The following is a 23,833-nucleotide window of genomic DNA, read 5'->3' on the forward strand; positions in this document are numbered from 1 at the left end:
TTTTTTTCTGATTTATTTATTGAATTATTATTATTTATTATTAAGATTTTTTTCTTCTTTTTTTGTCACTTGTTGGGAGTGGGGGAAATAAGAAAAGCATTTGATGTTTGACTGTACCTGTCAATTTTGTGGCTAAAAAATACAATAAACAAATAAATAAACAACAACAAACAAACAAAAAAACAACAGCTTGTTTTTTTTCTGATTTATTTATTTAATTATTATTCATTATTATGAATTTGTTTTGTCACTTGTCGGGGGTCGGGGAAAAAAAAACATTTGATGTGTTTGACTGTTCCTGTCAATTTTGTGGCTAAAAAACACAATTTAAAAAAAAAAAAAAAAAAAAAAAAAAAAAAAAAAAAGGCAACTCATATTTTTTTCTGATTTACTGATTTAGTTATTATTAATTATTATTATGATTTTGTTTCTTTTTTTGTTACTTGTTAGGGTGGGGGAAATAAAAGTATTTGATGTGTTTGACTGTTCCTGTCAATTTTGTGGCTAAAAGCACAATAAACAAATGTTTAAAAACCAATAAACAAACAAAAAACGGCAGCATGTTGGGGGTAGGGGGGAAAGAAAAGCATTTGATGTGTTTGACTGTTCCTATCACTTTTGTGGCTAAAACAAAACAAACAAAAAAAACGGGCAACTAATTTTTTTTTTTTTTAATTTTATTTTATTATTATTATTATTTATTGTTATGATTTTTATTTTTATTTTTTTTTCACTTGTTAGGGGTGGGGGAAATAAGAAAAGCATTTGCTGTGTTTGACTGTTCCTGTCACTTATGTGGCTAAAAACACAATAAACACATTAAAAAAAGAAAAAAAAGGGCAACTCATATTTTTTTCTGATTTACTTATTGAATTATTATTATTATGATTTTTTTTTCCTTTGTTGGTTTGATGATTGATGTGTTTGACTGTTCCTGTCACTTATGTGGCTAAAAACACAATAAACACATTAAAAAAAAAGAGGAAAAAAAAGGGCGACTCATATTTTTTTTGATTTACTTATTTAATTATTATTATTATGATTGCCCCCCCCCCTCCCCCTTTTTTTTCCCTTGTTGGTTTGATGATTGATGTATTTGACTGTTCCTGTCACAAGGTCATTCACATCGACGTCCCACTGGGGTGAGTTTTTCCTTGCCCTTATGTGGGCTCTGTACCGAGGATGTCGTTGTGGCTTGTGCAGCCCTTTGAGACACTTGTGATTTAGGGCTATATAAATAAACATTGATTGATTGATTGACTTATGTGGCTAAAAACACAATAAACAAATTTTTAAAAAAGAGGGGGAAAAAAGGGCAACTCATATTTTTTTTCCCGATTTACTTATTTAATTATTATTATTATGATTTTTTTTTTTTTTTTTTCCCTTGTTGGTTTGATGATTGATGTATTTGACTGTTCCTGTCACTTATGTGGCTAAAAACACAATAAACACATAAAAAAGAGGGAAAAAATGGCGACTCATATTTTTTTTGATTTACTTATTTAATTATTATTATTATGATTCCCCCCCCCCCTTTTTTTCCCCCTTGTTGGTTTGATGATTGATGTATTTGACTGTTCCTGTCACTTATGTGGCTAAAAACACAATAGACACATTAAAAAAAAGAGGAGAAAAAAAAGGGCAACTCATATTTTTTTTTCCGATTTACTTATTTAATTATTATTATAATGATTTTTTAAAACATTTTTTTCCCTTGTTGGTTTGATGATTGATGTATTTGACTGTTCCTGTCACTTATGTGGCTAAAAACACAATAAACACATAAAAAAGAGGGAAAAAATGGCGACTCATATTTTTTTTGATTTACTTATTTAATTATTATTATTATGATCCCCCCCCCCCCCCCCCCCGCCCTTTTTTTTTCCCTTGTTGGTTTGATGATTGATGTATTTGACTGTTCCTGTCACTTATGTGGCTAAAAACACAATAAACACATAAAAAAAAAGAGAGAGAAAAGGGCAACTCATATTTTTTTCCGATTTACTTATTTAATTATTATTATTATGATTTTATTTCAATTTTTTTCCCTTGTTGGTTTGATGATTGATGTGTTTGACTGTTCCTGTCACTTATGTGGCTAAAAACACAATAAACACATAAAAAAAAGAAGAAAAAAAAGGGCGATTCATATTTTTTTTGATTTACTTATTTAATTATTATTATTATTATGATCCCCCCCCCCCCCCTTTTTTTCCCCTTGTTGGTTTGATGATTGATGTATTTGACTGTTCCTGTCACTTATGTGGCTAAAAACACAATAAACACATTAAAAAAAAGAGAACAAAAAAAGGGCAACTCATATTTTTTTCCGATTTACTTATTTAATTATTATTATTATGATTTTATTTCAATTTTTTTCCCTTGTTGGTTTGATGATTGATGTATTTGACTGTTCCTGTCACTTATGTGGCTAAAAACACAATAAACACATAAAAAAAAGAGGAAAAAAAAGGGCGACTCATATTTTTTTTGATTTACTTATTTAATTATTATTATTATGATTCCCCCCCTCCCCCTTTTTTTTCCCTTGTTGGTTTGATGATTGATGTATTTGACTGTTCCTGTCACTTATGTGGCTAAAAACACAATAAACACATTAAAAAAAAGAGAAAAAAAAGGGCAACTCATATTTTTTTCCGATTTACTTATTTAATTATTATTATTATGATTTTCTTTCCATTTTTTTCCCTTGTGGTTTGATGATTGATGTATTTGACTGTTCCTGTCACTTATGTGGCTAAAAACACAATAAACACATTAAAAAAAAAGAGGAAAAAAAAGGGCGACTCATATTTTTTTTGATTTACTTATTTAATTATTATTATTATGATTCCCCCCCCACACCCCCCCACCCCTTTTTTTTCCCTTGTTGGTTTGATAATTGATGTATTTGACTGTTCCTGTCACTTATGTGGCTAAAAACACAATAAACACATTAAAAAAAAGAGAAAAAAAAGGGCAACTCATATTTTTTTCCGATTTACTTATTTAATTATTATTATTATGATTTTTTTTCCATTTTTTTCCCTTGTTGGTTTGATGATTGATGTGTTTGACTGTTCCTGTCACTTATGTGGCTAAAAACACAATAAACACATTTAAAAAAAAAGAGGGAAAAAAAAAGGGCGACTCATATTATTTTTGATTTACTTATTTATTATTATTATGATCCACCTCCCACCCCCCACCCCCTTTTTTTCCCCTTGTTGGTTTGATAATTGATGTATTTGACTGTTCCTGTCACTTATGTGGCTAAAAACACAATAAACACATTAAAAAAAAGAGAAAAAAAAGGGCAACTCATATTTTTTTCCGATTTACTTATTTAATTATTATTATTATGATTTTTTTTCCATTTTTTTCCCTTGTTGGTTTGATGATTGATGTGTTTGACTGTTCCTGTCACTTATGTGGCTAAAAACACAATAAACACATTAAAAAAAAAGAGAGAAAAAAAAAGGGCGACTCATATTATTTTTGATTTACTTATTTAATTATTATTATTATGATCCCCCCCCCCCCCCCCCGCCCTTTTTTTTTTCCTTGTTGGTTTGATGATTGATGTATTTGACTGTTCCTGTCACTTATGTGGCTAAAAACACAATAAACACATTAAAAAAAAGAGAAAAAAAAGGGCAACTCATATTTTTTTCCGATTTACTTATTTAATTATTATTATTATGATTTTATTTCAATTTTTTTCCCTTGTTGGTTTGATGATTGATGTCTTTGACTGTTCCTGTCACTTATGTGGCTAAAAACACAATAAACACATTAAAAAAAAGAGGAAAAAAAAGGGCGACTCATATTTTTTTTGATTTACTTATTTAATTATTATTATTATGATTCCCCCCCCCCCCCTTTTTTTCCCCTTGTTGGTTTGATGATTGATGTATTTGACTGTTCCTGTCACTTATGTGGCTAAAAACACAATAAACACATTAAAAAAAAAGAGAAAAAAAAGGGCAACTCATATTTTTTTTCCGATTTACTTATTTAATTATTATTATTATGATTTTTTTCCCCCATTTTTTCCCCTTGTTGGTTTGATGATTGATGTATTTGACTGTTCCTGTCACTTATGTGGCTAAAAACACAATAAACACATAAAAAAAAGAGGAGAAAAAAAAGGGCGACTCATATTTTTTTTGATTTACTTATTTAATTATTATTATTAGGATTCCCCCCCCTCCCCCTTTTTTTTCCCTTGTTGGTTTGATGATTGATGTATTTGACTGTTCCTGTCACTTATGTGGCTAAAAACACAATAAACACATTAAAAAAAAAAGAGAGAAAAAAAAAAGGGCAACTCATATTTTTTTGTCCGATTTACTTATTTAATTATTATTATTGTGATTTTTTTCCCATTTTTTTCCCTTGTGGTTTGATGATTGATGTGTTTGACTGTTCCTGTCACTTATGTGGCTAAAAACACAATAAACACATTAAAAAAAAAGAGGAAAAAAAAGGGCGACTCATATTTTTTTGATTTACTTATTTAATTATTATTATTATGATCCCCCCCCGCCCTTTTTTTTCCTTGTTGGTTTGATGATTGATGTATTTGACTGTTCCTGTCACTTATGTGGCTAAAAACACAATAAACACATTAAAAAAAAGAGGGAAAAAAAGGGCAACTCATATTTTTTTCCGATTTACTTATTTAATTATTATTATTATGATTTTATTTCAATTTTTTTCCCTTGTTGGTTTGATGATTGATGTGTTTGACTGTTCCTGTCACTTATGTGGCTAAAAACACAATAAACACATAAAAAAAAAGAGGAAAAAAAAGGGCGACTCATATTTTTATTTATTTACTTATTTAATTATTATTATTATGATTCCCCCCCCCCCTCCCTTTTTTTCCCCTTGTTGGTTTGATGATTGATGTATTTGACTGTTCCTGTCACTTATGTGGCTAAAAACACAATAAACACATAAAAAAAAAAAAGAGAAAAAAAAAGGGCAACTCATATTTTTTTCCGATTTACTTATTTAATTATTATTATTATGATTTTTTTCCCATTTTTTCCCCTTGTTGGTTTGATGATTGACGTGTTTGACTGTTCCTGTCACTTATGTGGCTAAAAACACAATAAACACATTAAAAAAAACAGGGAAAAAAAGGGCGACTCATATTTTTTTTGATTTACTTATTTAATTATTATTATTATGATTGGCCCCCCCCCCCCTCCCCTTTTTTTTCCCTTGTTGGTTTGACGATTGATGTATTTGACTGTTCCTGTCACAAGGTTTCTCATAGTCATTCACATCGACGTCCCACTGGGGTGAGTTTTTCCTTGCCCTTATGTGGGCTCTGTACCGAGGATGTCGTTGTGGCTTGTGCAGCCCTTTGAGACACTTGTGATTTAGGGCTATATAAATAAACATTGATTGATTGATTGACTTATGTGGCTAAAAACACAATAAACACATTAAAAAAAAAAGAGAGAAAAAAAAAAAGGGCAACTCATATTTTTTTGTCCGATTTACTTATTTAATTATTATTATTATGATTTTTTTTCCATTTTTTTCCCTTGTTGGTTTGATGATTGATGTGTTTGACTGTTCCTGTCACTTATGTGGCTAAAAACACAATAAACACATTAAAAAAAGAGGGGAAAAAAAGGGCGACTCATATTTTTTTTTATTTACTTATTTAATTATTATTATTATGATTTTCCCCCCCTTTTTTTCCCTTGTTGGTTTGATGATTGATGTGTTTGACTGTTCCTGTCACTTATGTGGCTAAAAACACAATAAACACATTAAAAAAAAAAGAGAGAAAAAAAAAAGGGCAACTCATATTTTTTTTCCCGATTTACTTATTTAATTATTATTATTATGATTTTTTTTTCCATTTTTTCCCCTTGTTGGTTTGATGATTGATGTATTTGACTGTTCCTGTCACTTATGTGGCTAAAAACACAATAAACACATTTTAAAAAAAAGAGGGAAAAAAAGGGCGACTCATATTTTTTTTTATTTACTTATTTAATTATTATTATTATGATCCCCCCCCCCCTTTTTTTCCCTTGTTGGTTTGATGATTGATGTATTTGACTGTTCCTGTCACTTATGTGGCTAAAAACACAATAAACACATTAAAAAAAAGAGAACAAAAAAGGGCAACTCATATTTTTTTCCGATTTACTTATTTAATTATTATTATTATGATTTTTTTTTTCCATTTTTTTCCCCTTTGTTGGTTTGATGATTGATGTGTTTGATTGTTCAAAAACACAATCAACAAATGTTTAAAAAAAAAAATAAAAAAAATAAAAAAAAAAAAAAATCGTCAGCTCAATCACCAGCATTTTACCATAAAAATAACAGTGGTACTGTTTTTTTTCTTCTGATTTTACAATAATTCGCTGTTAAATTATAGAATTAATGGTAAAAAAAAAAAAAAAAAAAAAGGCAGCCGAGTTGCCAATTGTATCCTTCAAAATAAAAGCGATGTCGTTGCAAAAATTTCAGTAACACTAAAAAAAAAAACGACTGGAAATTTGAAAATGGAAGCTAACTTCTGCTGTAAAAAAAAGCAGTGGTACGGTTTTTCTTTTTATTCGGTATAAAAAGACTTGAAATTTTGCAGTGGAACTCTTATGTTTTTGCCGAAATGAGCCTTTGAAAGAAGTGAAGTGTAAATTCCGCGAGGACGTCGGGACCTCGTCACGACACCGCGGGCGCCGCTTCAAACACAAATATCAGCCAGCGTGCGGCTCGAACAGTTTCTCTGCCGGATGTCGGGGTCGGAATCTCCCGGGGGCGCGGGGGGGGGTTAAAGGTCACGAGGAGTCGTCGGGCCTCCTCCACCCGCCCACGCCCAGCCTCCGCAGCTGCCGGGCGCGCTCCTCGTGGGCCGTCACCAGCGTGCGGTTCTCCTCCGCCAGGCGGCGGGACTCCTCCTCCAGGCGGGCGATCTCCAGGGCCACCTTCTCGTCCTCCACCAGCTCGGCCAGCAGCCGACACCTGACCGCCGGGGGAGTGGGAGGAGCCTGTTAGCGTGCAAGGAACGACTACAAGCCCCGACTAGACGAGCGAGTGTACGCCGGCTAGTCGGGTTGCTTTTTTTTAGGTAGCACACTCGACAAGCAGGACCCGCCGCATTCCCGCCCAAAGCCCTTAGTCACGCTCGGGCTGCTTTTTCTTGGGCCGGCCCGCTTCGACGGGTATGACACGCTACGTGTTTACCTTTCCAGCCTCCTCATAGAACACATCAGTCGGAATGAGTCACGAGGGGGCGGAGTTAACTTCATGGACTTTGACTGAACAACTGTGTGTGCGTGTGTGTGTGTGTGTGTGTGTCAGGTTACAGTGTACTGTAAATAAATAATGTGTGTGTGTGTCTATTAAAAGACTTTGATGGGAGCGGGTTGTGTCTCTTATCGTTTGTTTACATGGAGATGACAGATTGTACTATTCTCTAACCGGTGTGTGTACGTTTGAAGCGTGTCGATACATTTCATTTCTTACAGTCGTTACTCCAAGTCGGCGAACGTGCAAACATGCTTTTGTATATTTATTGTGCCGACAAATAAATTTGGGAAAAATTGGCCACGGTTAATTGACATTTTTTTTTTAAATGTGAGCATGCTAATGTTAGCTTTTTACCATGGGAAGAGTGAGCATACTTTGCAAGATGGAGATAGGTCCCAAAAACCGGGAATTTTAGGTTTAAGTGATCAAAATTAGCTGAAATTCTAGCATGAAACAGTAGCATGCTAACGTTAGCATGATAACATCCGAAAAGTTAGCATACTTCTAAGTTGGTGCCGAGTATCAACATCCGTAATTTTTAGGTTTAAAACTAATTGAATTTGCAAGCATGCTAGTATAAAACGTTAGCATGCTAACGTTAGCATGATACAATCAGAAAAGTTGGGATGCTCCTAAGAAGGTGCCAAGTATCAAAACCCATGAATTTTATGTTTGAACGAGTAAAATTTGCAATAATGCAAGTATAACACGTTAGCATGGAAAAAATTTGAAAAGTTAGCATACTTCTAAGAAGGTTGCCAAGTATCAAAATCCATAAATTTTAGGTTTAAAAAAATAACATTTGAAAAAATGCTAGCATAAACCATTAGCATGCTAACGTTAGCATGATACAATCGGAAAAGTTAGCATACTTCTAAGAAGGTGCCAAGTATCAAAATTAATGCATTTTAGGTTTAAATGAATACAATTTGCAAAAAATGCTAGCATAAAAAATTTGCATACTAACATTAGCATGATACAATCAGAAAAGTTAGCATACTTCTAAGAAGGTGCCAAGTATCAAAATTAATATATTTTTGGTTTAAATTAATACAATTTGCAAAAATGCTAGCATAAAAAAATAGCAGACTAACATTAGCTTGATAAAATCAGAAAAGTTAGCAAACTTTTAAGAAGGTGCCAAGTATCAACAGGCGTAATTTTTAGGTTTAAAAACGAATTGAATTTGCAAACATGCTAGCATAAAAAATTAGCATGCTAAAGTTAGCATGATGCTAATCAGAAAAGTTGGGATGCTCCCAAGAAGGTGCCAAGTATCAAAACCCATGAATTTTATGTTTGAACGTGTCAAATTTACAAACATGCTAGTATAACACGTTAGCATGTTAACGTTAGCATGGAAAAAATCAGAAAAGTTAGCATACTTCTAAGAAGGTGCCAAGTATAAAATTCCATGAGTTTTAGCATAAAAAGTGATAGCATAAAATGTTAGCATGCTAACTTTAGCATGATAAGATCAGAAAAGTTAAAATATTTCTAAGAAGGTGCCAAGTATCAAAATCCATGAATTTTATGTTTAAACAAATAACATTTGAAAAAAAGGCTAGCATAAACCATTAGCATGCTAATGTTAGCATGATAAAATTAAAAAAGTTAGCATATTTCTAAGAAGGTTGCCAAGTATCAAAATCCATAAATGTTAGGTTTAAACAAATAACATTTGAAAAAATGCTGGCATAAACCATTAGCATGCTAACGTTAGCATGATACAATCAGAAAAGTTAGCATACTTGTAAGAAGGTGCCAAGTAGAACGTGCAAACATTCATTTGTATATTTATTGTGCCGACAAATAAATAACTAGGGAATTCACACAGAAATGTGTGTGAAATTTGTGAGAAATGCGGACCTCTGGCCAGGGTTGATTGACGATATAAAAAAAAATGTGAGCATGCTAATGTTAGCTTTTGATCATGGGAAGAGTGTGCATACTTTGCAAGATGGAGATAGGTCCCAAAAACCGTGAATTTGAGGTTTAAAATGATCAAAATTAGCTGAAATTCTAGCATGAAACGGTAGCATGCTAACGTTAGCATGATAACATCTAAAAAGTTAGCATACTTCGAAGTAGGGGTCAAGTATCAACATCCGTAATTTTTAGGTTTAAAAAATGAATTGAATTTGCAAACATGCTAGCATAAAACGTTAGCATGCTAAAGTTAGCATGGTACAATCAGAAAAGTTAGCATACTCCTAAGAAGGTGCCAAGTATCAAAATCCATGAATTTTATGTTTGAAAGAGTAAAATTTATAAACATGCTAATATAACACGTTAGCATGGAAAAAAATCAAAAAAGTTAGCATACATCTAAGAAGGTTGCCAAGTATCAAAATCCATGAATTTTAGGTTCAAACAAAAAACATTTGGAAAAAATGATAGCATAAACCATTAGCATACTAACGTTAGCATGATACAATCAGAAAAGTTAGCATACTTCTAAGAAGGTTGCCAAGTATCAAAATCCATACATTTTAGGTTTAAACAAATAACATTTGAAAAAATGCTGGCATAAACCATTAGCATGCTAACATTAGCATGATACAATCAGACAAGTTAGCATACTTCTAAGAAGGTGCGAAGTATCAAAATGAATGTATTTTAGGTTTAAATGAATCAAATTAGCAAAAATGCTAGCATAAAAAATTTGCATACTAACGTTAGCATGATAAAATCAGAAAAGTCAGCATACTTCTAAGAAGGAGCCAAGTATAAAATTCCATGAGTTTTGTGTTAAAAAAAATTCAAATTTGCAAAAATGCTAGCATAAAAGATTAGCTTGCTAACATTAACATGATAAAATCAGAAATGTTAGCATACTTCTAAGAAGGTGCCAAGTTTCAAAATTCATTAATTTTAGGTTTAAACGAATAACATTTGCAGAAATGCTATCATAAAATTTGCTAAAATACTTGCATAAAACATTAGCACACTAAAATTAGCAAGATAAAATAAGCAAAGTTAGCATACTTCTAAGAGGGTGCCAAGTATCAAAATTTATGTATTTTACGTTTAATAAAATTAGCCAAAATGCTAGCATAAAATTTGCTAAAATACTTGCATAAAACATTAGCATGCTAAAGTTAGCAAAACAAAATAAGCAAAGTTAGCATACTTCTAAGAGGGTGCCAAGTATCAAAATTCATGAAGTTTAGGTTTAAACAAACAAACTGAGCAAAAAAGCTGGTTTTAAAAGTTAGCATGCTAAAGTTAACATTGTGTTAGCATAATTTTAAGATGACGCTAAGTACCAAAAGCCATTATTTTTTGTTTCAAATGTATAACATTTGCTAAAATGCTAGCATAATACGCCCTGCGATGAGGTGGCGACTTGTCCAGGGTGTACCCCGCCTTCCGCCCGATTGTAGCTGAGATAGGCTCCAGCGCCCCCCCCCCCCCCCGCGACCCCGAAGGGAATAAGCGGAAGAAAATGGATGGGATGGATGGATGGGCTAGCATAATACATTAGCAGGCAGACATTTAGATGTACCTGCTATCTGTGCTGTGAAACTCTGGCCTGGTATTGATTGATGCTAAAACGTTAGCACAAAATTTTAGCATGCTAAATTAGGTTTTTATCATCGAAAGAGTAGGCATAATTGCAAGGCGGATATAAGTCTTAAAATCTGTGAATTTTATGTTTAAATTAATAAAATTAGCTAAAATACTTGCATAAAACGTTAGCACGCTAAAGTTAGCAAGATATAAAATAAGCAAAGTTAGCATACTTCTAAGAGGGTGCCAAGTATCAAAATCCATGAAGTTTTGGTTTAAACAAATAAACTGAGCAAAAAAGCTAGTTTTATAAGTTAGCATGCTAACGCTAGCATTGTGTTAGCATAATTTTAAGATGACGCTAAGTACCAAAAGCCATTATTTTTTTGTTTCAAATGTATAAAATTTGCTAAAATGCTAGCATAATACATTAGCAGGCAGACATTTAGATGTGCCTGCTATCTGTGCTGTGAAACTCTGGCCTGGTATTGATTGATGCTAAAACGTTAGCACAAAATTTTAGCATGCTAAATTAGGTTTTTATCATCGAAAGAGTAGGCATAATTGCAAGGCGGATATAAGTCTTAAAATCTGTGAATTTTATGTTTAAATGAATACAATTAGCTAAAATACTTCCATAAAACGTTAGCACGCTAAAGTTAGCAAGATATAAAATAAGCAAAGTTAGCATACTTCTAAGAGGGTGCCAAGTATCAAAATCCATGAAGTTTAGGTTTAAACAAATAAACTGAGCAAAAAAGCTAGTTTTATAAGTTAGCATGCTAACGCTAGCATTGTGTTAGCATAATTTGAAGATGACGCTAAGTACCAAAAGCCATTATTTTTTTGTTTCAAATGTATAAAATTTGCTAACATGCTAGCATAATACATTAGCAGGCAGACATTTAGATGTGCCTGCTATCTGTGCTGTGAAACTCTGGCCTGGTATTGATTGATGCTAAAACGTTAGCACAAAATTTTAGCATGCTAAATTAGGTTTTTATCATCGAAAGAGTAGGCATAATTGCAAGGCGGATATAAGTCTTAAAATCTGTGAATTTTATGTTTAAATTAATACAATTTGCTAAAATACTTGCATAAAACGTTAGCACGCTAAAGTTAGCAAGATATAAAATAAGCAAAGTTAGCATACTTCTAAGAGGGTGCCAAGTATCAAAATCCATGAAGTTTTGGTTTAAACAAATAAACTGAGCAAAAAAAGCTAGTTTTATAAGTTAGCATGCTAACGCTAGCATTGTGTTAGCATACTTTTAAGATGACGCTAAGTACCAAAAGCCATTATTTTTTTGTTTCAAATGTATAACATTTGCTAAAATGCTAGCATAATACGCCCTGCGATGAGGTGGCGACTTGTCCAGGGTGTACCCCGCCTTCCGCCCGATTGTAGCTGAGATAGGCTCCAGCGCCCCCCCGCGACCCCGAAGGGAATAAGCGGAAGAAAATGGATGGGATGGATGGATGGACTAGCATAATACGTTAGCAGGCAGACATTTAGATGTACCTGCTATCTGTGCTGTGAAACTCTGGCCTGGTATTGATTGATGCTAAAACGTTAGCACAAAATTTTAGCACGCTAAATTAGGTTTTTATCATCGAAAGAGTAGGCATAATTGCAAGGCGGATATAAATCTTAAAATCTGTGAATTTTATGTTTAAATGAATAAAATTAGCTAAAATACTTGCATGATACGTTAGCACGCTAAAGTTAGCAAGATATAAAATAAGCAAAGTTAGCATACTTCTAAGAGGGTGCCAAGTATCAAAATTAATGTATTTTAGGTTTAATAAATGAATAAAATTAGCAAAAATGCTAGCATAAAATTTGCTATAATACTTGCATAAAACATTAGCATGCTAAAGTTAGCAAGATGAAATAAGAAAAGTTAGCATACTTCTAAGAAAGTGCCCAAGTATCAAAATGAATGTATTTTAGGTTTAAATGAATAAAATTAGCAAAAATGCTAACAAAAAATTTGCTAAAATACTTGCATAAAACATTAGCATGCTAAAGTTAGCAAGATAAAATAAGAAAAGTTAGCATACTTCTAAGAAGGTGCCAAGTATCAAAATTAATGTATTTTAGGTTTAAATGAATAAAATTTGCAAAAATGCTAGCATAAAATTTGATAAAATACTTGCATAAAACATTAGCATGCTAAAGTTAGCAAGATAAAATAAGAAAAGTTAGCATACTTCTAAAAGGGTGCCAAGTATCAAAATCCATGAAGTTTAGGTTTAAACAAAAACAAAAAAGCTAGTTTTAAAAGTTAGCATGCGAACGTTAACATTGTGTTAGCATCATTTTAAGATGGCGCGAAGTACCAAAAGGCATTTTCTTTGTTTCAAATGTATACAATTTGCTAAAATGCTAGCATAATATGTTAGCAGGCAGACATTTAGATGTACCTGCTATCTGTGCTGTGAAACTCTGGCCTGGTATTGATTGATGCTAAAATGTTAGCACAAAATTTTAGCAGGCTAAATTAGGTTTTTATCATCGAAAGAGTAGGCATAATTGCAAGGCGGATATAAGTCTTAAAATCTGTGAATTTTATGTTTAAATTAATAAAATTAGCTAAAATACTTGCATTAAACGTTAGCACGCTAAAGTTAGCAAGATATAAAATAAGCAAAGTTAGCATACTTCTAAGAGGGTGCCAAGTATCAAAATCCATGAAGTTTTGGTTTAAACAAATAAACTGAGCAAAAAAGCTAGTTTTATAAGTTAGCATGCTAACGCTAGCATTGTGTTAACATAATTTTAAGATGACGCTAAGTACCAAAAGCCATTATTTTTTTGTTTCAAATGTATAAAATTTGCTAAAATGCTAGCATAATACATTAGCAGGCAGACATTTAGATGTGCCTGCTATCTGTGCTGTGAAACTCTGGCCTGGTATTGATTGATGCTAAAAAGTTAGCATAAAATTTTAGAGTAGGCATAATTGCAAGGCAGATATAAGTCTTAAAATCTGTGAATTTTATGTTTAAATGAATAAAATTAGCTAAAATACTTGCATAAAACATTAGCACGCTAAAGTTAGCAAGATATAAAATAAGCAAAGTTAGCATACTTCTAAGAGGGTGCCAAGTATCAAAATCCATGAAGTTTTGGTTTAAACAAATAAACTGAGCAAAAAAGCTAGTTTTATAAGTTAGCATGCTAACACTAGCATTGTGTTAGCATAATTTGAAGATGACGCTAAGTACCAAAAGCCATTATTTTTTTGTTTCAAATGTATAAAATTTGCTAAAATGCTAGCATAATACATTAGCAGGCAGACATTTAGATGTGCCTGCTATCTGTGCTGTGAAACTCTGGCCTGGTATTGATTGATGCTAAAACGTTAGCACAAAATTTTAGCATGCTAAATTAGGTTTTTATCATCGAAAGAGTAGGCATAATTGCAAGGCGGATATAAGTCTTAAAATCTGTGAATTGTATGTTTAAATTAATAAAATTAGCTAAAATACTTGCATAAAACGTTAGCACGCTAAAGTTAGCAAGATATAAAATAAGCAAAGTTAGCATACTTCTAAGAGGGTGCCAAGTATCAAAATCCATGAAGTTTTGGTTTAAACAAATAAACTGAGCAAAAAAGCTAGTTTTATAAGTTAGCATGCTAATGCTAGCATTGTGTTAGCATAATTTTAAGATGACACTACGTACCAAAAGCCATTATTTTTTTGTTTCAAATGTATAAAATTTGCTAAAATGCTAGCATAATACATTAGCAGGCAGACATTTAGATGTGCCTGCTATCTGTGCTGTGAAACTCTGGCCTGGTATTGATTGATGCTAAAAAGTTAGCATAAAATTTTAGCATGCTAAATTAGGTTTTTATCATCGAAAGAGTAGGCATAATTGCAAGGTGGATATAAGTCTTAAAATCTGTGAATTTTATGTTTAAATGAATAAAATTAGCTAAAATACTTGCATAAAACGTTAGCACGCTAAAGTTAGCAAGGTATAAAATAAGCAAAGTTAGCATACTTCTAAGAGGGTGACAAGTATCAAAATTAATGTATTTTAGGTTTAATAAATGAATAAAATTAGCAAAAATGCTAGCATAAAGTTTGCTAAAATACCTGCATAAAACATTAGCATGCTAAAGTTAGCAAAATAAAATAAGAAAAGTTAGCATACTTCTAAGAAAGTGCCCAAGTATCAAAATGAATGTATTTTAGGTTTAAATGAATAAAATTAGCAAAAATGCTAGCAAAAAATTTGCTAAAATACTTGCATAAAACATTAGCATGCTAAAGTTAGCAAGATAAAATAAGAAAAGTTAGCATACTTCTAAGAAGGTGCCAAGTATCAAAATTAATGTATTTTAGGTTTAAATGAATAAAATTTGCAAAAATGCTAGCATAAAATTTGATAAAATGCTTGCATAAAACATTAGCATGCTAAAGTTAGCAAGATAAAATAAGAAAAGTTAGCATACTTCTAAAAGGGTGCCAAGTATCAAAATCCATGAAGTTTAGGTTTAAACAAAAACAAAAAAGCTAGTTTTAAAAGTTAGCATGCTAACGTTAACATTGTGTTAGCATCATTTTAAGATGGCGCGAAGTACCAAAAGGCATTTTTTTTGTTTCAAATGTATAAAATTTGCTAAAATGCTAGCATAATACGTTAGCAGGCAGACATTTAGATGTACCTGCTATCTGTGCTGTGAAACTCTGGCCTGGTATTGATTGATGCTAAAAAGTTAGCACAAAATTTTAACATGCTAAATTAGGTTTTTATCATCGAAAGAGTAGGCATGATTGCAAGGCGGATATAAGTCTTAAAATCTGTGAATTTTATGTTTAAATTAATCAAATTAGCTAAAATACTTGCATAAAACGTTAGCACGCTAAAGTTAGCAAGATATAAAATAGGCAAAGTTAGCATACTTCTAAGAGGGTGCCAAGTATCAAAATCCATGAAGTTTTGGTTTAAACAAATAAACTGAGCAAAAAAAGCTAGTTTTATAAGTTAGCATGCTAATGCTAGCATTGTGTTAGCATAATTTTAAGATGACGCTAAGTACCAAAAGCCATTATTTTTTTGTTTCAAATGTATAAAATTTGCTAAAATGCTGGCATAATACATTAGCGGGCAGACATTTAGATGTGCCTGCTATCTGTGCTGTGAAACTCTGGCCTGGTATTGATTGATGCAAAAAAGTTAGCATAAAATTTTAGCATGCTAAATTAGGTTTTTATCATCGAAAGAGTAGGCATAATTGCAAGGCGGATATAAGTCTTAAAATCTGTGAATTTTATGTTTAAATTAATACAATTTGCTAAAATACTTGCATAAAACGTTAGCACGCTAAAGTTAGCAAGATATAAAATAAGCAAAGTTAGCATACTTCTAAGAGGGTGCCAAGTATCAAAATCCATGAAGTTTTGGTTTAAACAAATAAACTGAGCAAAAAAGCTAGTTTTATAAGTTAGCATGCTAACGCTAGCATTGTGTTAGCATAATTTTAAGATGACGCTAAGTACCAAAAGCCATTATTTTTTTGTTTCAAATGTATAAAATTTGCTAAAATGCTAGCATAATACATTAGCAGGCAGACATTTAGATGTGCCTGCTATCTGTGCTGTGAAACTCTGGCCTGGTATTGATTGATGCCAAAAAGTTAGCATAAAATTTTAGCATGCTAAATTAGGTTTTATCATCGAAAGAGTAGGCATAATTCCAAGGCGGATATAAGTCTTAAAATCTGTGAATTTTATGTTTAAATTAATAAAATTAGCTAAAATACTTGCATAAAACGTTAGGACGCTAAAGTTAGCAAGATATAAAATAGGCAAAGTTAGCATACTTCTAAGAGGGTGCCAAGTATGAAAATCCATGAAGTTTTGGTTTAAACAAATAAACTGAGCAAAAAAAGCTAGTTTTATAAGTTAGCATGCTAACGCTAGCATTGTGTTAGCATAATTTTAAGATGACGATAAGTACCAAAAGCCATTATTTTTTTGTTTCAAATGTATAAAATTAGCTAAAATGCTAGCATAATACATTAGCAGGCAGACATTTAGATGTGCCTGCTATCTGTGCTGTGAAACTCTGGCCTGGTATTAATTGATGCTAAAACGTTAGCACAAAATTTTAGCATGCTAAATTAGGTTTTTATCATCGAAAGAGTAGGCATAATTGCAAGGCGGATATAAGTCTCAAAATCTGTGAATTTTATGATTAAAAGAATAACATTTGCTAAAATACTTGCATAAAATGTTAGCACGCTAAAGTTAGCAAGATATAAAATAAGCAAAGTTAGCATACTTCTAAGAGGGTGCCAAGTATCAAAATCCATGAAGTTTTGGTTTAAACAAATAAACTGACCAAAAAAAGCTAGTTTTATAAGTTAGCATGCTAACGCTAGCATTGTGTTAGCATAATTTTAAGATGACGCTAAGTACCAAAAGCCATTATTTTTTTTCAAATGTATAAAATTAGCTAAAATGCTAGCGTACTACGTTAGCATGCTAAAAAAAAAAATTTTTTTTAAACCTAAATGAATATAATTCTAAGCAACAATTTTTAATCATAGCCAAAATGCTAACTAGTGTGAAATGTTGATTTACTTGCGTTCCTCCAGAACGGCGATGTCGTGCTTGACTTGGTGGAACTCCCGGGCCATCCTGCAGTGTTCCTTGTACACGTGCACGCTCTCTTTCAGGGACACGCACGGCGCCACCGGCTGCTCGGCGCAAGACAAAAAACACTCAAATCGGAAAAAATCCCGACGGTAGCATTTGGCTAATGAACGTGCGTGGACATGCTACCTGCAGTCGCTGTTCCACATCTGGGAAAGTCTGAGAGAGTTCATCCGCATTTTGTGCATCTGTCAACAACAACACCAACATGTCAAGATCACAAAAATGTTAATGTTAGCATGCTAACGGTTAGCATGCGTTAACGTCCAAGTTATAAGACTGCGCTGTAAGCTTGTAAAATTATCTAAAAATCTTAGCATGCTAAATGTTAGCAACTTATCTAATTATATAAACATGTTAGCATGCTAACGATAGTATGCTAACATACTGAAAATGGCTTGCTAACAGTTAGCAAATGTAAAGTACCAGGTTTTGAGACTCTAAAGTGTACGGCTGAAAAATTGGCATAAAATGTTAGCACGTTAATGTTGGCATGCTAACAGTTAGCACGTGTTAACTACCAAGTTATATGACTATGAGCTGTAAACTTGAAAAATTATCTAAAAGTCTTAGCATGCTAACAGTTAGCAAATGTCAAGTACCAAGTTATGAGACTGAGGTGTATGGCTGAAAAATTGGCCTAAAAGGTTTGCACATTACTGTTGGCATGCTAACAGTTAGCATTTGTTAACTACCAAGTTATATGACTGAGCTGTAATCTTTTAAAATTATCTAAAAATCTTAGCATGCTAACAGTTAGCATGCGTTAACGTCCAAGTTATAAGACTGCACTGTAAGCTTGTAAAATTATCTAAAAATCTTAGCATGCTAAAAGTTAGCAACTTATCTAATTATATAAACATGTTAGCATGCTAACGATAGTATGCTAACATACTGAAAATGGCTTGCTAGCAGTTAGCAAATGTAAAGTACCAGGTTTTGAGACTCTAAAGTGTACGGCTGAAAAATTGGCATAAAATGTTAGCACGTTAATGTTGGCATGCTAACAGTTAGCATGTGTTAACTACCAAGTTATATGACTATGAGCTGTAAACTTGAAAAATTATCTAAAAGTCTTAGCATGCTAACAGTTAGCAAATGTCAAGTACCAAGTTATGAGACTGAGGTGTATGGCTGAAAAATTGGCCTAAAAGGTTTGCACATTAATGTTGGCATGCTAACAGTTAGCATTTGTTAACTACCAAGTTATATATGACTGAGCTGTAAGCTTTTAAAATTATCTAAAAATCTTAGCATGCTAACAGTTAGTAAATGTCAAGTACCAAGTTCTGAGACTCTAAAGTGTACGGCTGGAAAAAATAGCATAAAAAGTTAGCACATTAATGTTGGCATGCTAACAGTTAGCATGTGTTCACTACCAAGTTATATGACTCTGAGCTGTAAGCTTGTAAAATTATTTAAAAATCTTGGCATGCTAACAGTTAGCAAATGTCAAGTACCAAGTTATGAGACTGAGGTGTACGGCTGAAAAATTGGCCTAAAATGTTAGCACGTTAACTTTGGCATGCTAACATTAGCATGTGTTAACTACCAAGTTATATGACTCTGAGCCGTAAGCTTTTAAAATTATCTAACCATGTTAGCATTCTATTAATAGCGTGCTAGCATACTGACGTTGGCATGCTAACTGTTAGCAAATGTCAAGTACGAAGTTATAAGACTGAGGTATATGGCTGAAAAATTGGCCTAAAAGGTTTGCACATTACTGTTGGCATGCTAACAGTTAGCATGTGTAAACTACTAAGTTATATATGACTCTGAGCTGTAAGCTTGTAAAATGATCTAAAAATCTTAGGATGCTAACAGTTAGCAAATGTCAAGTACCAAGTTATGAGACTGAGGTGTACGGCTAAAAAACTGGCCTAAAAGATTTGCACTTTAATGTTGGCATGCTAACAGTTAGCATGTGTTAACTACTAAGTTGTATATGACTCTGAGCTGCAAGCTTTTAAAATGATCTAAAAAATCTTAGCATGCTAACATTTAGCAAATGTCAAGTACCAAGTTCTGAGACTCTAAAGTGTACGGCTGAAAAATTGGCCTAAAAGGTTTGCACGTTAATGTTGGCATGCTAACAGTTAGCATGTGTTAACTCACAAGTTATATGAATCTGGGCTGTAAGCTTGTAAAATTATCTAAAAATCTTAACATGCTAACAGTTAGCAAATGTCAAGTACCGAGTTATGAGACTGAGGTGTACGGCTGAAAAATTGGCCTAAAATGTTAGCATGTTAATTTTGGCATGCTAACATTAGCATGTGTTAACTACCAAGTTATATGACTCTGAGCTGTAAGCTTGTAAAATGATCTTAAAAAATCTTAGCATGCTAACAGTTAGCATTTGTTAAGTACCAATTTATACGACTCTGAGCTGTAAAATTATCTAAACATGTTAGCAATCTATTGATAGCGTGCTAGCATGCTGACGTTGGCATGCTAACTTTTAGCAAATGTCAAGTACGAAGTTATGAGACTGAGGTGTATGGCTGAAAAATTGGCCTAAAAGGTTTGCACATTACTGTTGGCATGCTAACAGTTAGCATTTGTTAAGTACCAATTTATATGATTCTGAGCTGTAAGCTTGTAAAATTATCTAAAAATCTTAGCATGCTAACAGTTAGCATTTGTTAAGTACCAATTTATACGACTCTGAGCTGTAAGCTTGTAAAATTATCTAAAAATCTTAGCATGCTAACAGTTAGCAAATGTCATGTACCAAGTTATGAGACTGAGGTGTACGGCTGAAAAATTGGCCTAAAATGTTAGCACGTTAATTTTGGCATGCTAACATTAGCAGGTGTTAACTACCAAGTTATATGACTCTGAGCTGTAAGCTTGTAAAATAATCTAAACATGTTAGCATTCTATTGATAGCGTGCTAGCATGCTGACGTTGGCATGCTAACTGTTAGCAAATGTCAAGTACGAAGTTATGAGACTGAGGTGTATGGCTGAAAAATTGGCCTAAAAGGTTTGCACATTACTGTTGGCATGCTAACAGTTAGCATTTGTTAAGTACCAATTTATACGACTCTGAGCTGTAAGCTTTTAAAATTATCTAAAAATCTTAGCATGCTAACAGTTAGCATTTGTTGAGTACCAATTTATACGACTCTGAGCTGTAAGCTTTTAAAATGATCTAAAAATCTTAGCATGCTAACAGTTAGCATTTGTTAAGTACCAATTTATACGACTCTGAGCTGTAAAATTATCTAAACATGTTAGCAATCTATTGATAGCGTGCTAGCATGCTGACGTGGGCATGCTAACTTTTAGCAAATGTCAAGTACGAAGTTATGAGACTGAGGTGTATGGCTGAAAAATTGGCCTAAAAGGTTTGCACATTACTGTTGGCATGCTAACAGTTAGCATTTGTTAAGTACCAATTTATATGATTCTGAGCTGTAAGCTTGTAAAATTATCTAAAAATCTTAGCATGCTAACAGTTAGCATTTGTTAAGTACCAATTTATACGACTCTGAGCTGTAAGCTTGTAAAATTATCTAAAAATCTTAGCATGCTAACAGTTAGCAAATGTCATGTACCAAGTTATGAGACTGAGGTGTACGGCTGAAAAATTGGCCTAAAATGTTAGCACGTTAATTTTGGCATGCTAACATTAGCAGGTGTTAACTACCAAGTTATATGACTCTGAGCTGTAAGCTTGTAAAATAATCTAAACATGTTAGCATTCTATTGATAGCGTGCTAGCATGCTGACGTTGGCATGCTAACTGTTAGCAAATGTCAAGTACGAAGTTATGAGACTGAGGTGTATGGCTGAAAAATTGGCCTAAAAGGTTTGCACATTACTGTTGGCATGCTAACAGTTAGCATTTGTTAAGTACCAATTTATACGACTCTGAGCTGTAAGCTTTTAAAATTATCTAAAAATCTTAGCATGCTAACAGTTAGCATTTGTTGAGTACCAATTTATACGACTCTGAGCTGTAAGCTTTTAAAATGATCTAAAAATCTTAGCATGCTAACAGTTAGCATTTGTTAAGTACCAATTTATACGACCATGAGCTGTAAGCTTGTAAAATTATCTAAAAATCTTAGCATGCTAACAGTTAGCATTTGTTAAGTACCAATTTATACGACTCTGAGCTGTAAGCTTTTAAAATGATCTACAAATCTTAGCATGCTAACAGTTAGCATTTGTTAAGTACCAATTTATACGACTCTGAGCTGTAAGCTTTTAAAATGATCTACAAATCTTAGCATGCTAACAGTTAGCATTTGTTGAGTACCAATTTATACGACTCTGAGCTGTAAGCTTTTAAAATTATCTAAAAATCTTAGCATGCTAACAGTTAGCATTTGTTAAGTACCAATTTATACGACCATGAGCTGTAAGCTTTTAAAATGATCTACAAATCTTAGCATGCTAACAGTTAGCAAATGTCAAGTACCAAGTTATGAGGCTGAGGTGTACGGCTGAAAAATTGGCCTAAAATGTTAGCACGTTAATTTTGGCATGCTAACATTAGCATGTGTTAACTACCAAGTTATATGACTCTGAGCTGTAAGTTTGTAAAATTATCTAAACATGTTAGCATTCTATCAATAGCGTGCTAGCATACTGACGACGGCAGGCTAACTGTTAGCAAATGTCAAGTACCAAGTTATGTGACTCTGAGGGGTACGGCTGAAAAATTGGCTTAAAAGATTTGCACGCTAATGTTAACATGCTATCAGTAGGCAAGTTATATGACTCTGAGCTCTAAGTTTGTAAAATTATTTGAAAAAGTTGGCACGCTAACAACAGCATGCTAGCATACTGACGATGGCATGCCAAGTTATGTGACTCTGGGGGGGGGGGGGCTGAAAAACAGGCTGGAAAAAGTGAGCATGCTAACACTTAGCATGTGTAATGCTAACTGTTAGCATGACACAAAAACGATGCCAACTGTGGCCTCAAAAGGGGTGTTCCTAATGAAGTGTCCCATCAGTGTGAACAGCGAGCTAACAAGAGCGCACGTACGAGCAGAGAGGGAATCGAACAGGCGGCCCTACGTGCCTCGCCAGTAATCCCTCCCTGATGAGCGCCCTGGCGTGACGCAACCGGCTAAAAAGGGACCGCGGCAATCGCGGACGTTAATAATAAAACCCTTCTGCCGCTTCAGGCTGGAGCTACTCGGGACAAGAACCGGGTCACTTCCGGACAGGACGGGCGAGACCGAACGGAGCCAGAAGTCGGCTGAGGGATCTCCTCAGCACCAGCGCTCGTAAAAATAGGTCCGGGTTCTAAAAGCTGAACGGCGAACTTGACCCCGCAGAAAACATCCCGCCAGAGAGCCCGTCAGTGGCGGAACACTCGTCACGCGTGCCGGCAGACCACCGCAATGTTCTGGATTGTGTCATGCATTCCGATACGGGAGTGAAAGCACAGCGGGTGCCGAGCCCAGACCTGCACCCTGTACAGTCTACAAGGAAACTAAGCGTCTGAAAAGGCTAGGCCGATGTAGCTATGCCAATATTAGCATGACAACAGGTCCGGTGTCAAAAGCCATGATTTTTAGGTTTAAACGAAGGAAATTAGCTAAAATGTTGATTAGCATTATGCTAATTAGCATGCTATCCTAATGTTAGCATGATAACGTAAGAAAGGCTAGCAAACTTCTAAGACTGCGCAACGTGTCAAAAGCCACGATTTTTAGGTTTAAACAAATGACATTAGCAAAAATGCTAGCCTAATAAGTTAGCATGCTAACATTTGCATGCTAACATAAGATAAATGAACTACTTTAGTATCAAATATCAAAAGCCATGATTTTTAGGTTTAAACGGAGGAAATTAGCTAAAATGCTAATTAGCATTATGCTAATTAGCATGCCAACCTAATGTTAGCATGATAACGTAAGAAAGGTTAGCAAACTTCTAAGACTGCGCAACGTGTCAAAAGCCACGATTTTAAGGTTTAAACAAATGACATTAGCAAAAATGCTAGCCTAATAAGTTAGCATGCTAACATTTGCATGCTAACATAAGATAAATTAACATACTTTAGTATCAAATATCAAAAGCCATGATTTTTAGGTTTAAACGGAAGAAATTAGCTAAAATGCTAATTAGCATGCTATCCTAATGTTAGTATGATAACTTAGGAAAGGTTAGCAAACTTCTAAGACTGCGCAAAGTGTCAAAAGCCATGATTTTTAGGTTTAAACGAAGGAAATGAGCTACAATGCTAATTAGCATTATGCCAATTAGCATGCAATCCTAATGTTAGCATGATAACGTAGGAAAGGTTAGCAAACTTCTAAGACTGCGCAAAGTGTCAAAAGCCACGATTTTTAGGTTTAAACAAATGACATTAGCTAAAATGCTAGC

At 33.6% G+C, this 23,833-nt stretch overlaps 1 protein-coding gene across 2 annotated transcripts in view; it reads right to left on the bottom strand.

Moving 5' to 3' along the window:
- Positions 1 to 6,313: 6,313 nt before the first annotated feature.
- The window catches only part of map3k7cl (map3k7 C-terminal like), a 48,643-nt gene continuing 31,123 nt past the window's right edge, over positions 6,314 to 23,833 (bottom strand). Inside the window, exons 4-6 of one of the 2 annotated variants that reach the window (XM_061961647.2) lie at positions 17,608 to 17,666; positions 17,407 to 17,522; positions 6,314 to 7,002 (exon numbers count right to left, since the gene is read on the bottom strand). In XM_061961647.2, coding sequence (XP_061817631.1) covers positions 6,819 to 7,002; positions 17,407 to 17,522; positions 17,608 to 17,666 — 359 coding nt within the window. In that variant the 3' untranslated portion in view covers positions 6,314 to 6,818. The remainder of the gene's footprint in view (positions 7,003 to 17,406; positions 17,523 to 17,607; positions 17,667 to 23,833) is intronic. The other variant, XM_061961646.2, reaches the window with a different exon arrangement.

This window comes from Nerophis lumbriciformis, linkage group LG09 (assembly GCF_033978685.3).
Source record: "Nerophis lumbriciformis linkage group LG09, RoL_Nlum_v2.1, whole genome shotgun sequence".
NCBI classification, from domain to species: Eukaryota; Metazoa; Chordata; class Actinopteri; order Syngnathiformes; family Syngnathidae; genus Nerophis; species Nerophis lumbriciformis.